At 37.6% G+C, this 13680-nt stretch overlaps 1 protein-coding gene across 1 annotated transcript; it reads left to right on the forward strand.

The window, feature by feature from the left end:
- The first annotated feature begins 11111 nt into the window (after positions 1 to 11111).
- LOC114385983 lies at positions 11112 to 13680 on the forward strand. Its single transcript, XM_028346005.1, has 12 exons — positions 11112 to 11174; positions 11251 to 11306; positions 11396 to 11517; positions 11603 to 11687; positions 11905 to 12035; positions 12126 to 12216; positions 12300 to 12450; positions 12650 to 12807; positions 12910 to 13030; positions 13109 to 13219; positions 13357 to 13425; positions 13540 to 13680. Exons 1-12 carry the CDS (start codon positions 11112 to 11114, stop codon positions 13678 to 13680), a joined length of 1299 nt encoding a protein of 432 aa, XP_028201806.1.

A 13680-nucleotide genomic window follows, 5' to 3' on the forward strand; every position in this document is an offset into this window, starting at 1 on the left:
AGACAACCACAAAGAAGATTAAATTCGGTCATGAAGGAGGAGGTGAGAAAAGAAGTGCTAAAATTATTAGAAGCAGGCCTCATATATCCAATCTCGGATAGTGCCTGGGTGAGTCCTGTGCAGGTAGTTCCAAAGAAAGGTGGTATGACAATTGTTAGAAATAAGAAGAATGATTTGATTCCAACATGAACTGTCACTGGGTGGAGGATGTGTATAGACTATCAAAAGCTGAACGATGCCACTAGAAAGGACCATTATCCACTTCCCTTCATGGACCAAATGCTTGAACGGTTGGCAGGACAATCATTTTACTGTTTTCTTGATGGATACTCTGGATATAATTAAATTGCTATGGACCCTAAGGATCAGGAGAAGAGCGCCTTTACTTGTCCCTTTGGTGTATTTGCTTACAGGCGAATGCCTTTTGGCCTTTGCAATGCTCCTACAACTTTTCAGAGATGTATGATGGCAATCTTTGCAGATATGGTGGAGAAGAGTATTGAAGTGTTTATGGATGACTTTTCTGTTTGTGGATCCTCATTTGAATGCTGTCTATCTAATCTGGAGAGAGTATTGGAAAGGTGTCAAGAAACCAATTTAGTTCTAAACTAGGAGAAATACCACTTGTCACGACTAGTCAATGAGGAAGTGACCGTGAGGGAGAAAGAAATAAGAGACAAATTTCCAGATGAATCCCTGTTCATGATGAGTGAGAGACCCTGGTTTGCTGACTTGGCTAACTTTAAGGCAGCAGGAATTATCCCTAAAGATTTGACTTGGCAGCAAAGGAATAAATTTCTTCATGATGCTCGTTTCTATGTATGGGATGATCCACATCTGTTTAAGATGGGTACTGATAACATTTTGAGAAGATGTGTTACTAAGGAGGAAGCCAAGAATATTCTATGGCATTGCCATAACTCTCCATGTGGAGGACATTATGGTGGAGACAAAACAACAGCTAAGGTCTTGTAATCAGGATTCTTTTGGCCATCAATCTTTAAAGATGCTCACCAACATGCATTGCAATGTGATCAATGTCAGAGAATGGGGGGAATCTCCAGGAGAAATGAAATGCCTCTACAAAATATTATGGAAGTTGAAGTGTTTGATTGCTGAGGCATTGATTTTGTAGGTCCTCTACCTTCATCCTTGGGCAATGAATACATTCTTGTAGCTGTGGATTATGCGTCTAAGTGGGTCGAAGCTATAGCTGCACCTAAGAATGATGCCAAAACAGTGGTGAAATTCCTAAAGAAGAACATATTTGCACGGTTTGGGGTACCAAGAGTTTTAATCAGTGACGGGGGTTCTCATTTTTGTAACAGCCAACTGCAGAAGGTGTTCGGTCATTATCATGTTACACATAACGTTGCCTCACCTTATCATCCACAAACTAATGGTCAAGCAGAAGTCTCCAACAGGGAATTGAAGAAAATTTTGGAGAAAACTGTAGCATCAAGCAGGAAAGATTGGGCAAGTAAATTGGATGACGCACTATGGGCCTATAGAACTGCTTTTAAAACTCCTATTGGCTTATCTCCATTTCAAATGGTTTACGGAAAATCCTATCATTTACCAGTAGAATTGGAGCATAAAGCATATTGGAATTTACAATTTTTGAATTTTGATGAGACTGCTTCAGGGGAACAAAGAAAAACACAACTTTTGGAGTTGGAGGAAATAAGATGGAATGCTTATGAGTATGCCAGATTGTACAAAGACAAAGTAAAAGCCTACCATGATAAGAAGCTGCTCAAGAAGGAATTCAGACCGGGACAACAAGTATTGATGTTTAACTCCAGACTAAAGTTATTTTCGGGAAAGCTCAAATCTAAATGGTCAGGACCCTTCACTATCAAAGAGGTCAGGTCATATGGAGCTGTAGAATTGGTTGATCCTTATTCATCAACTCCAGACAAATCATGGGTAGTCAATGGTCAGAGATTAAAGTTGTACCATGGTGGAAGCATTGACAGGCTAAACACCATTATTCACTTACAGGACCCATGAAAGAGCTATGCGTCAAGCTAATGACGTTAAACGAGCGCTTACTAGGAGGCAACCCAGCCCTTTTTAAATTTTGTTTTTCTTGCATTTAGTTAAGTTGAGTGCTTGTGATTGTATGAATTCAACATGTTTAATATTGAAAAAGGGGTTAAAAAGCTTTTGTGAAGTTATGGACAGAAAAATAACTTAAAAATTTTTTTGTTGTCCACTCGCTAAGCGCACCACTCGCATTAAGCGCCATTTTCTTCATGCACTAAGCGAGCTCTTGCATGCGCTAAACGCATTGACCCCTGATCATTAGCTGAACGTTCTCGCTAAGCGCATCTAATGCGCTAAGCCCAAAAGCTTCTCTGGAATTTAATTTTTGGAATTGGGCTAAGCGCACAGACTCGCTAAGCGCAAAAACCTCTATGGAATTTAATTCTTTTGAATTGCGCTAAGCGAGCTTATTTGCGCTAAGCGCGGCCTCACTGCAATTAAGGAGCATTCTATTCGCTAAGCGCACCTTGACCCACTAAGCGAGAGTTGCAGGACCAATCAAAGCTACAAAATGCGCTAAGCGCATATCTTCGCGCTAAGCCCAAAAACTTCTCTGGATTGTTTTTATTTTGAATTGGGCTTAGCGAGCTGATGTGCTAAGCATATGGGCCTTTAAAACTCAAATGTCATATGGACTCGCTAAGCGCGCCTGTGCACTGTTGGATTTCCCTTACAGTTACTTTTTGGTCCACTTTTTCTTTATACAAATATGTTCAAGGGAAATTCGGTTTGCCAGAAAGCGCACTGGATTGTCAAGTATTTAAAAGTAAAATGGACGAATCTGAGTATCGAACTCAGGGAACTAGTCTTAGACAGGGTTAAATTCATAAATAAGGCATTGTTGAAAGAAACATTGATAATTGATGATTTAGAATAGAATTAAACTAAGTCTAGGCTAAAAATAGTAAAAATGCAAGTAAGTAAGATTGACAACAATAGGTAAAGGTGTTGGGTCTTTCTAACAAACCCGCTGATGTATATAAAGATGTTTCTCTAATCAATCATGCTTTTGTGTTCTATGCTATAGCCTAAATTACTAAACCTCGATCCCTAGTTAGATTGAATCAATCCAAGCTTCATCCTCAGATCCCTCTTGTTGGACTAGGCTTAATTTAGAACAACATATTTAAAACCAAAATTTAATCCGCAGATCCCTCATTTAAGACTAAGTTTCAATCCTGCTTCATTTAAGTTCTAAGGCAACAATACATTTCCCAATGCTAAAGTCACCTAACCATGCGCACAAATGGTTGATCAGACCAAGAGCATATAGAATTTAAGCACTGAAAGAAGCATTGAACACAAGAAACACAATCAATTAGATATTAAAGTAATTACATCAGCTGTTCTTTAGAAATCCCTAACAAGGGTGTTTAGCCAGCCATTACAAGAAAACCCTAACAATAATGAGATTACAAAACCTAGGTATCTCTGCAAAAGATGCTCCTCTTGCTGCCTCCAGAGCTTTTTTCTCGAAATAGGCACTGTGGTGTGCTCTGAAATTCTGTGCAAAAGTGTTGTTAAAAATTCTCTATCCTAATTCTGCACAAGACAGACTTTAAATAGGCTCTGAATCTGTGACGTTGCGCTTAGTGCCACCCTCATGCTTAGCACGAGTAAGTGGATTTGAGCTTAGCGCCAGTCATGCGCTGAGCCTGGCTGAAGACAACTGTTGCGCTTAGCGCACTGATCTCGCGCTTAGCGTGCAACCTTGATATTGATGTTCTGCCAGATTCTTCTATCGCACTAAGTGCGCTGAGGTTGTGCTTAGCGGTGGATGCACGCTTAGCCCACTGATGAGCTAAGCTCAACTGTCACTTTTAGCACTTCATGACTTAGCCTCTTTTTCACCTGAAATTGCACATATTTCATCATTAAATCCAATGGAAATGGTTTAGAGACAGCTTTAACAATAAAACAAGATTTATTTACAAAAATCACTACAAAATAACCATAAATTGGGGAACTATACAAGTTTTGGAAAATGTTTTCTATACAAAAGTTAGTCGTATAAGACGACTAACATGCACTAAGCGAGCCATATGAAACTGCTAAAAATAATAAGGCACACTTGCCTTAGGCAGTTACCATTTCACTCTTACAAAGCATCTTTCTCACTCTTTTCATTCATCTGCATTTTGCTCACATTCATGTAGTGTCTGCATCTGCTTCCTTTTCGCAACTACTTTCAACAATCCAAGTAAGCTTCTAGACCTTGTATTCATTTTCATTTTTAGTTTTGAACTCTAAGTTAGTCGACATAGTTAGCGTTAGGCTGAATTTCTGTTAATACATAGTTCTGTTAGGTTAGTTGTTAGTTAGAGTAGAGTTAGGGTTTTATCCTGGTTGCAATGTGCTTGTTTTGATTAGGGTTAGATGGCCTAATAGGGGCCTAAGTGAGGGGCTAAGAAAGCCCCTATTTTTCTGGAAATCACAATGAGCATGCTAAGCGCCTTGATGTGCTAAGCGAGTTCATCGTTTCTGATGAACATCTGGATTTCCAAATGAACACGCTAAGTGCAACCTATCGCGCTAAGCGCATTCGTATTATCTGTTGAAGTTAACTGATGAACTCGCTAAGCGAGTGTTGTGTATCATACACTTAGAATTTTTGTGTTTTGTTGTGCGCTAAGCGAGCCTGTCACGCTAAGCGTAATTACCTCTCTGTTTTTATATTTCTTGGAATTGGGCTTAGCGAGTCTACTCGTTAAGCCTGTGTTGTCCAATAGAGTAGTCGCGCTAAGTACGCCTTGCAGCGCTAAGCACTAATCCCTCTCGTCTTTAAAAATTGTGGAATTGGGGTTAGCAAAAAAAGTCTTTTTGAGTTCAACCGCTAAGCGCTTAGCTCATGAGTAAAATTTCATAAGGCGCCCTAAGCGCAGCCATCGCACTAAGCGCCCAGCCTTAATTTCAGTTTTATTTTTTGCTTTTCACTTTGAATAAATCTTGTCTTATGATTCTTTTGTTTTGTAAATGGCTTCCCATAAGAGAAAAGCACTAGCTTCAGTGTCCCAGGCTAGGTGTGATAGATCAATATTTGTATCCCAATATGCCTGGGACTGCTATGCAAACAATGTCCTTGGCTGGAAGATCCTTCTGGAAAGGAATGTGAAGCTGTACATTACAAAATTTGATGAATTCAGGAGAGAAATTGAGAGGAGGAATTGGTATAAGGAGCTCACTAACTTCTTTGGAGGGAGCATTGACGTGGCATTAGTGAAGGAATTCTATGCCAACCTTTATGACCTTGAAGATAAATCACCAAAGCAGGTAAGGGTGCGAGGGAACCTAATTAAATTTGATGATGACGCCCTCAACACCTTTTTGAAGACACCAGTGGTCATCGAGGAAAGGGAGAGCTTGCCCTCTTACTCCAGGTTCTGCAGGTTGAGGCCAGATCTTCAAGAGCTTGCAGCCCGTCTATGCATCCCTGGTAGGGGATTTGAGCTGAATGCAGACGGGCTGCCTCTGAAGATTTTCAGGAAAAATCTTACTACTCTGGCTCAGACCTGGAGTGTTCTATCTTTTTCTAACTTAGCCCCGACATCTCATACTTCAGATATTACTTTGGATAGGGCTAAGTTAATCTATGGGCTTGTAATGTAGATGAATATGAACTTAGGATCCCTCATCTCAGGTCAGATTTCTCTCATCGCATAACATGACTCCTCAAGGCTAGGTTTTCCAGCCCTTATTACTGCTTTATGCAAGGCCCAAGGAGTCACATCTGATTCTCTGACCTTTGAATCCCTGAGCCCAGCCATTAATTTGGCTTATATTAAAAAGAATTGTTAGAACCTGGATGACCCTTCGGTCACATTTCGGGGAACTCGCAAATCTAGGGCCAGAGGATCTGAGGCACCATCTAGTTCAGCTCCCTCTACCTCAGCTCCTTCTACCTCTCCTCTCCCTCCAGCTCCAGCAACTCTAGTTCTTTCGGATCCTTCTTCTCAGAGCTCTGAGCCATTCTTTTCTATGTTGCAGAGCCTGCATCAGGGCCAGCTCCTGATCATGCAGAGCTTGCAGAATGTGGTCCACCAGAGGCCGGTAATAAGCGTTGAAGAATTTATTCAGCAGGTGGCCTGGCCAGGAGTCCAGCCTTCTCCTTTGGGAGGGGGTGAGGCCTCCACAGCCCAAGAGCCTCAGCAGGATCAGCAGGAGGACATTCCAGAGGCCGCAAAGCCTACACCTCCTGAGCCATTCACTTTAGAGTCTGATCCAGCTGTTGTACAGGTTCAGGAGGATCTTACAACATTAGAGCCCTCTCTAGTAGAGCCCTCTCCATCAGAGCCCTTTATTTTTTAGGCTAATCCAGCTATATCTCCTCAGCCTGGGCCATCTGCACCAGTGCTGGACCTGCCTCTTTCTCAGGATCCATCTTCTGCACCAGCACTAAACTTGAATGAGCATGTAGAGGATCATTGACAGGATCAAGATTTTTATTTCCCTACATTTTGAATAGTTTATTATTATTATGTCTTTAGTACATTTTATAATTTAGATTTATGTTTCAGCTTTTAAATTTCAGTTCAGTTTTAAATTTCAGTTTTTGGTTTTTGGTTGTTTGGTAGCTTGTATAAAGTGTGATTGAACAGTGCATTGATATTATCCAGTGGTTTGATGCTTTGTTTTCAAATTCAGTGATCAATTGTATGATGTGAGTGAACTGAAATGCACAGATCATATGACTTGAATGAGCATGCAGTTATTAGAAGAGAAAGAACATGGAATTAGGATTATGACTAAAAATGTTAGTTGCTTTGTCAGGTTGATTGTGAAGGAATGCATTAATCGCAACCCGGTGAGAGTGTGATCTTTAATTGTGAGAGAACGATTAGCAGTAAGTAATGGTTTTTGCATGAATCTTTGAGTATGGAATGAATACATGAGTTTGAAAAGGATGAAGGCCATGTTTTGATTGAAGATAGCCACTTAGCTAAAAAGCTTACCTTGTGCATGATTGATTTATCCCTTGCACCCATTTTGAGCTGAAAGTATGATTGTTTGATTGAACCTTGAGCCTATACAGTTTATCTCCTTCTACCTTGTCTTAGGTTGTAGGAGAGCATCATTCATAAAAGGAAATTTTGGTTCAAAGCAAATTTTCCCAAATTTGGGAGAATTATGGGGTGAAAGCTTGTAATGGTTAGAAAAGAGCAACACACACAGTCATCTAATAAGCAACAAGTATTAAAAAAACAAAAAAAAAAAAACAAAACTGTAAGTATAAAATAAAAGTGTGTGTGCTGCTAATTAAGAAAAAGAAAAGCTAAGTGTGGAAAAGCAAGTAATAGAGCTGGAATAAAAAGAAAAAGGTTGATCTAAGGATGAATGCTCTTTTAGAACCTAAGCATTTGCATCCTAGAAAAACCATGAATTGTTTGCAGCCCAGCCTCGTTACAAGCCTAGAAAAGTCCTTCGGATTCAGTTTGTGTGTTCTTGAGTGTATGGCATGAGATGAATTGCAAAGATTGATACTTGTGTTAGTTGTAGATTGTTGAATAAGCCTAAACACTTGTTCTTGAGTGAAACAGTGACTGTGAGGCTTTGCTTAATGATCCTTCCTTGATATCTGTCATTCTTACTAGCTTATTTCAATTTTGTTCCTTAATAATCATGTTCACATCTTTGAAAAGTTGCATGTCTTGCAAGAAGCTATAGATTGAAGCATTGATTGCCATTCATGTCATGTGATTGAATTCTTTGGAACAAGCATTGCTTTTGAATAACCACTGTGAGCTTGTCACTTGAGGACAAGTGATCTGCTCTTTCTTTGCTTGAGGACAAGAAAAACTATAAATTTGGGGGAGTTTGTTAGTCATCTATTATGACTAATTTTTGTATAGAAAAATTTCCAAAATGTAAATAAATCTCCCAATTTATGGTTATTTTTTGGTAGGATTGTAAATATTTCTAGTTTAGTTTTCATTTGTGCTCAGTAGAAGCCTTCCTATTGAATTTAATGTAAATTTCACTTCAATTTCAGGTAAAAAGGAGAAAATTATGAAGGTTCAAAAAGTGTTGTCTCGCTAAGCATGAACCATGCACTTAGCGAGACCAAACCGCTAAGTGAGACAGCAGTGGCTTAGCGTTTGAGGATAAGCCTGAAGAGAGTTCCTCCATGCCAGCACGCGCTTAGCGCGTATGCAGCTCGCTAAGCGAGGTGGTTGTCTCTTCTACGCTAAGCGCAAGATTGGCGCTAAGCCAAATATCACTTACTCACGCTAAGCACGAGAATGGCGCTAAGCGTGCCTTCAAGGTCAGAAAGCTCTTTTTAAGCCTGATTTGCACAGGAAAAAAAAGAGAGAGCATGACGAGAGCGTGACGATGTGAAAGAGGTCTGGATTGACTGTGAATTGTGTGCAGAGAACAGAGGAAAAGCTTAGCAAGGAAGCAAAGGTCCTAACTTTTAGGTAGATTCTAGGTATTAGAGTTATTTTCTAGGTTCTTAGAGGTGGAGGAGACATTCCCACTGCTTTGTAATCTGGTATTTTCTCTGAAACCCTTCTCCTATTTGTGAAAGCTGCTCCCTTGTAATGGAAGGCTAAAATGCTTTGTTGGGAATTTCTACTGAGTACTTGATGTCAATATTTTTATTATCTATTTGAGGTTATTTTCATGTGTTTAATGTTTCTATCTAAGATTATTGTTGGATCGAGTGGCCTCGGAATAATTAAGAAGGGGGGGTTGAATTAATTATTAATGTGTCTTAACTAATTAAAATTTATCCTTCTTAATATTACTAGATTCAATTAGGCTTTACTACTAAGTTATGAGAAAGTAAAGAACAAAAACAATAACTTAGACAAAAGTAAAGCAGAAATAGAAAGTACACAACGGAAATTAAAGAGTGTAGGGAAGAAGGAAACAAACACAAGATTTATACTAGTTCGACAACAACCCGTGCCTACATCCAGTCCCTAAGCAACCACCGGTTCTTGAGATTTCCAATAACCTTGTAAAATCCTTTACAAGCAAAGATCCACAAGGGATGTACCCTCCCTTGTTCTCATTGAACAACCAAGTGGATGTACCCTTCACTTGAACTGATCCGCAAGAGATGTACCCTCTCTTATTCTCAGTATTACAACCCAAGCAGATGTACCCTCTACTTGTACCACAAAGGATGTACCCTCCAATGTGTTAAGACAAAGAATTCTTAGATGGTTAGTCCCTGGAATCTTTGTAAGGAAAAACAAAAGATATCTCAGGCGGTTAGTCCTTTGAAATCTTTTGTTTAAAGGGATGAGGAAGAATCAAAAGAATTCTCAAGCGATTAGTCCTTTGAATCTTTTGGCAAGAGGGAGAAGGGAGAATCAAAAGAATTCTCAGGCGGTTAGTCCTTTGAATCTTTTAGCAAGAGGGAGAAGGAAGAATCAAAAGAATTCTCAGGCGGTTAGTCCTTTGAATCTTTTGGCAAGAAAGAGAAGGAATGAAGAAAAAGAATAGCACAAGTTTTTGGACAATGAACTTTTCTTGAATAAAGAAAGTTTTGAACAAAAACTCTTAGAAGAATGCTTTGAATGAATGAAAGAAATTTGAAAGTTGTTACTTTGAAATTCGTGCCATGGTCACATATTTATAACCATTTGGTGACTCAAGTTAAAGTTTGTGACTCTTGCCAATTTCTTTAAAACTAGTCACTTTAAAAGTTATGACTCTTTTGAAAAACTAGTCACTTTAAAAGTTGTGACTCTTTTTGAAAACTAGTCACTTAAAGGTTGTGACTTTTGAAAAAATCTTCAGAAACAAGTCACTTTAAGAATTGTGACTTTTGGTAATTTATTTTTCAAAATAAGTCACTGGTAATCGATTACCATCATAGTGTAATCGATTACACATTAATAGATGTGACTCTTTATGTTTAAATTTGAAAATCAAAACGTTTAAAAACACTGGTAATCGATTACAAGTATTGTGTAATCGATTACACAAGTTTGAAATGATTTGAAAATGTTTTATCACAAGTTGTGACTCTTGAAATTTGAAATCTAACGTTTTAAAACATTGGTAATCGATTACATGATTATGGTAATCGATTACAACTTTGTAAATTAGTTTGAAAAGAATGTTGGCTACTGGTAATCGATTACTGCCTTCTGGTAATCGATTACCAGAAAGTAAAACTCTTGGTAAAAGATTTTTCTTTGAAAAATTCTCTTGAACAAAATTGTGCTATTCAATATTTTGAAAAACTCTTTTAATACTTATCTTAATTGAGTCTTCTCTTGAATCTTCACTTTAATCTTGATTCTTGACACTTGATTGAACAACTCTTTGATTCTTGAAACTTGTTTGGCTCTTGATTCTTGAAACTTGTTTTGACTTGAGTCTTTGGCATCATCAAAATAAACTTGAAAAGCTTTGCTTCCACACTTATTGTATGCATGCTTGTGGTTTGATCACCCATTAGTGTGTGCTGTTAGGAACTTTAGCATTGACAAATGTATTGTTTCCTTAGAACTTGATAAAGCAGGGCTAGACAACTGTAGTGCTAGACATAGTGTGCAGGGTTCTAGTTTTTATTATGTTGTGCTTATAATGCTGTTTAAATTAGGCCTAAGTTCAACAAGAGACATCTGCGAATGAAGCTTAGTTTAAATTAGTCCAAACTCACAAGACATCGGTGTTGGTATTTTTGTCCTCGGCATAGAACACATGAATAATTTCAAATAGAGAAAAACCCTAATTGCATCAAGTATCTCGGTGGAAGGACCCAACACTTTTACTTATTTGTTTTCACACTCAATTGTTCACGTTTACTGTTTCTTTGATTACAATAGAATATACCTTTGTTTTCAATTCATGATACTTAATTCTTTTTACAAACAATTGTATTTTGAATGACGCTTTTCTAAGTAAAATAGGTTCCCTGAGTTCGATACTCATATCATTGCGTTTTAATTATTTACTTGACGATCCGGTGTACTTGCTGGTAGATTTCGCACCCACAAAAACAAGTATTATTCCTAGGGGCAGAAGCAATGTCTCGAAAGGAAAACCTCATATGTGAATTGCATACGAAGAAAGGTACTTGGAAGATAGCAGTGTGAATCACTGATATGTGGCATGTTAACAAGCACAATGGTAGACAAGCCATTGACATGGTGTTGATGGACCATACGGTAATTTTTATGTTCTTTAGTTGCATTGGTTTTCGTAATTAGATTTTTTGACAACTTTGATTTGTAACTGTTATAGGGTGCAAAGATTGGCGCCACTCTATGGCAAGAATTGTTCCCTGAATTTGAGCCGAAGTTGTGTTGTAGTGGTGCATATTTGATTTAGAACGTCAAGGTTGTTGACAATCATTCTGAATACAAAGTGAGTACAATTAAATTTTTAGTTTATTCGTCAAAACTACGTTTGTCAAGGAGGTTGAACGTCCTAAGATTCCTCCTAATGTCCATGTGATTATTGAATTTGCTTATATTATTACTGGCGTGGCACCGCGTGATACGTTAGTTGGTATGTCATGTAACCTTTTTGTATAGAGAATAGTATCTATATTCAACATAACTGACAGTTGTGTTTTATTTTGGTTTTTAAATAGATGTTGTCAGTGTTATTGTTGAAGTTATTAAACGTAAAACAGTTAATCCTGCATACAGAGTTACAGTGAAGTTGAGAGATAACAGGTATTTTTCATGCCATTAATTTTTAAGGGTTGTTAAAATATGGACCATTACAAGTAGTCTTTTTTAGTAATATTTAAAAAAATTTATTTAATGTTCATGTGAGGCATTTCAATTATTGTACGGGAAGAGTAATAGACTGTAATTATTATTCATCAAAATTAATTAAGCGAAAAGAAGTCGAGTATTAATAATATGTATATGTTTTGTTCTGTTTTAGTGATGTTGAGATCATCATGACTGTGTGGGAGGAATATGCTCTTCAGCTTGATGATGCTATCGAAAAAAACCATTTTGTTCAGAAGCCATTGGTCATTTTGTTAACCCTTACTAAGATCAAAGATTCCAAAGGTCAGTGTAATGTAAATTTCTATTTGTTACATATTTGCTTGAATTTAATATATCTATGCATTATACATGTAACTATATTTTATTTTGCAGACAAGTATCCCCTTAGTGTCCAAAATATCAAGCATGGGTCCAAGTTGTATGTCAACACTGATATTGTAGAAATCCAACAATTCCGTAAAAGGTACGATGTATGAATTTAATTTATTTCGTTTGTTTATAAAAAGTCTTGATAAAACTCTAATTTTATGTTGTTCATTAATGTAGTTTACGAGTGCCATTTTATGTTGGCGGAGTAACAAATGAAGGAAGCGCTTCTCAGTCCCAGTATAGCCAACATTCCCAACGAAACTCAGTGGAAAAGTTCTTGCATAATGCTCAAATGGTGAACTTAGGTGAAATAAGTAGACTGAGACAGGTAAGTGTATAAATGTTTTAAATTAATGACCTTGTTATTTGGATATCATTAATGATCATTATGACTTAATCACCGTTTTGAGCATACGAGTGGGGTTAGAGCGCCATTTCGTATTCCCGGTTGTGACCACTAACCCATTTCAGTTTCCCACCTGTGACCAATCCATTTTCATTTTTTTGATATGGTTTTACTCATTTAGGATTGTTACTGTTTGACCGTTGCTACGGTGGATGAAGTGATGATTGATACACCATGGAGTTATGATAGTTGTCCCTATTGTACTACAACATTTGATCCATTAAAAATAGGTGCAGTCTGTCGTTCGTGCCAGAACCAAGTTACTCACACCGTTCCAAGGTAACATGTATTTCTCGCCAAATATCCATTAAAGTCAATTCGAATGATTTTGTATATAATTCACATTTGAATCTTTACTGAAATGGATATCTATTGTATTAGGTATAAGTTAGTTGTCAAAATGGAACAAAATAGGGAGAAGGCTAACTTCCATTTCTGGGATGTGACGTGTATCAAAATCTTTGGTAAAATGGCCGATGAATGTCATCAACAGTTGATTGCAGTATGTTCTCTAACTTACACTTATCGATTAATGCATATGTATATTCATATTGCATTTAAATTGTTTTTTAATTCATAGAGTGGTGACGAGATCAAGGTGTTCCCTCCGTGTGTGGATGAATTGTTGGGTAAGACCTGGGCTGTCATATTCAAGTACCATTTTCAGATGCGGCAATCATCTATGTTGGATGTTAGCAAAGAGGAACATCATATCCACACATTGACATCCACACTTGGTTTATAGGTAATAATCAATTAACCCTATCAGTGTATGTCCTAAATTAAAAAAAAAAGAATTGATATTTTCTATCAATGTGCTACATGCAGGATGAACCAAGTATAGGGAAGTCACCAGCTGTTGGTGCTGAAACTTCATCACAGGATTACCATCTTACGGTAGGTATTTTTTTACGACATATTATTAAGTAGGAAATAAAAAAATGACATTAAATAATGTATTCGTGTTTGCTAATAATATTTTTAATGGTTACACAACCTTCATTGTCACAGTCAGCTGATTATGATCCTGGAAAGACTGTCTTTGTCACTCCTGCCAAAAGAATGTGTGATCAGCAAGACAGTAGTGAATTTGAGTTTGACGAATACACACCATATGAGCTATTGACGAACAAGCATATGAAAGTTGAGTAA

Source organism: Glycine soja, chromosome 15 (assembly GCF_004193775.1).
Source record: "Glycine soja cultivar W05 chromosome 15, ASM419377v2, whole genome shotgun sequence".
Taxonomy (NCBI): domain Eukaryota; kingdom Viridiplantae; phylum Streptophyta; class Magnoliopsida; order Fabales; family Fabaceae; genus Glycine; species Glycine soja.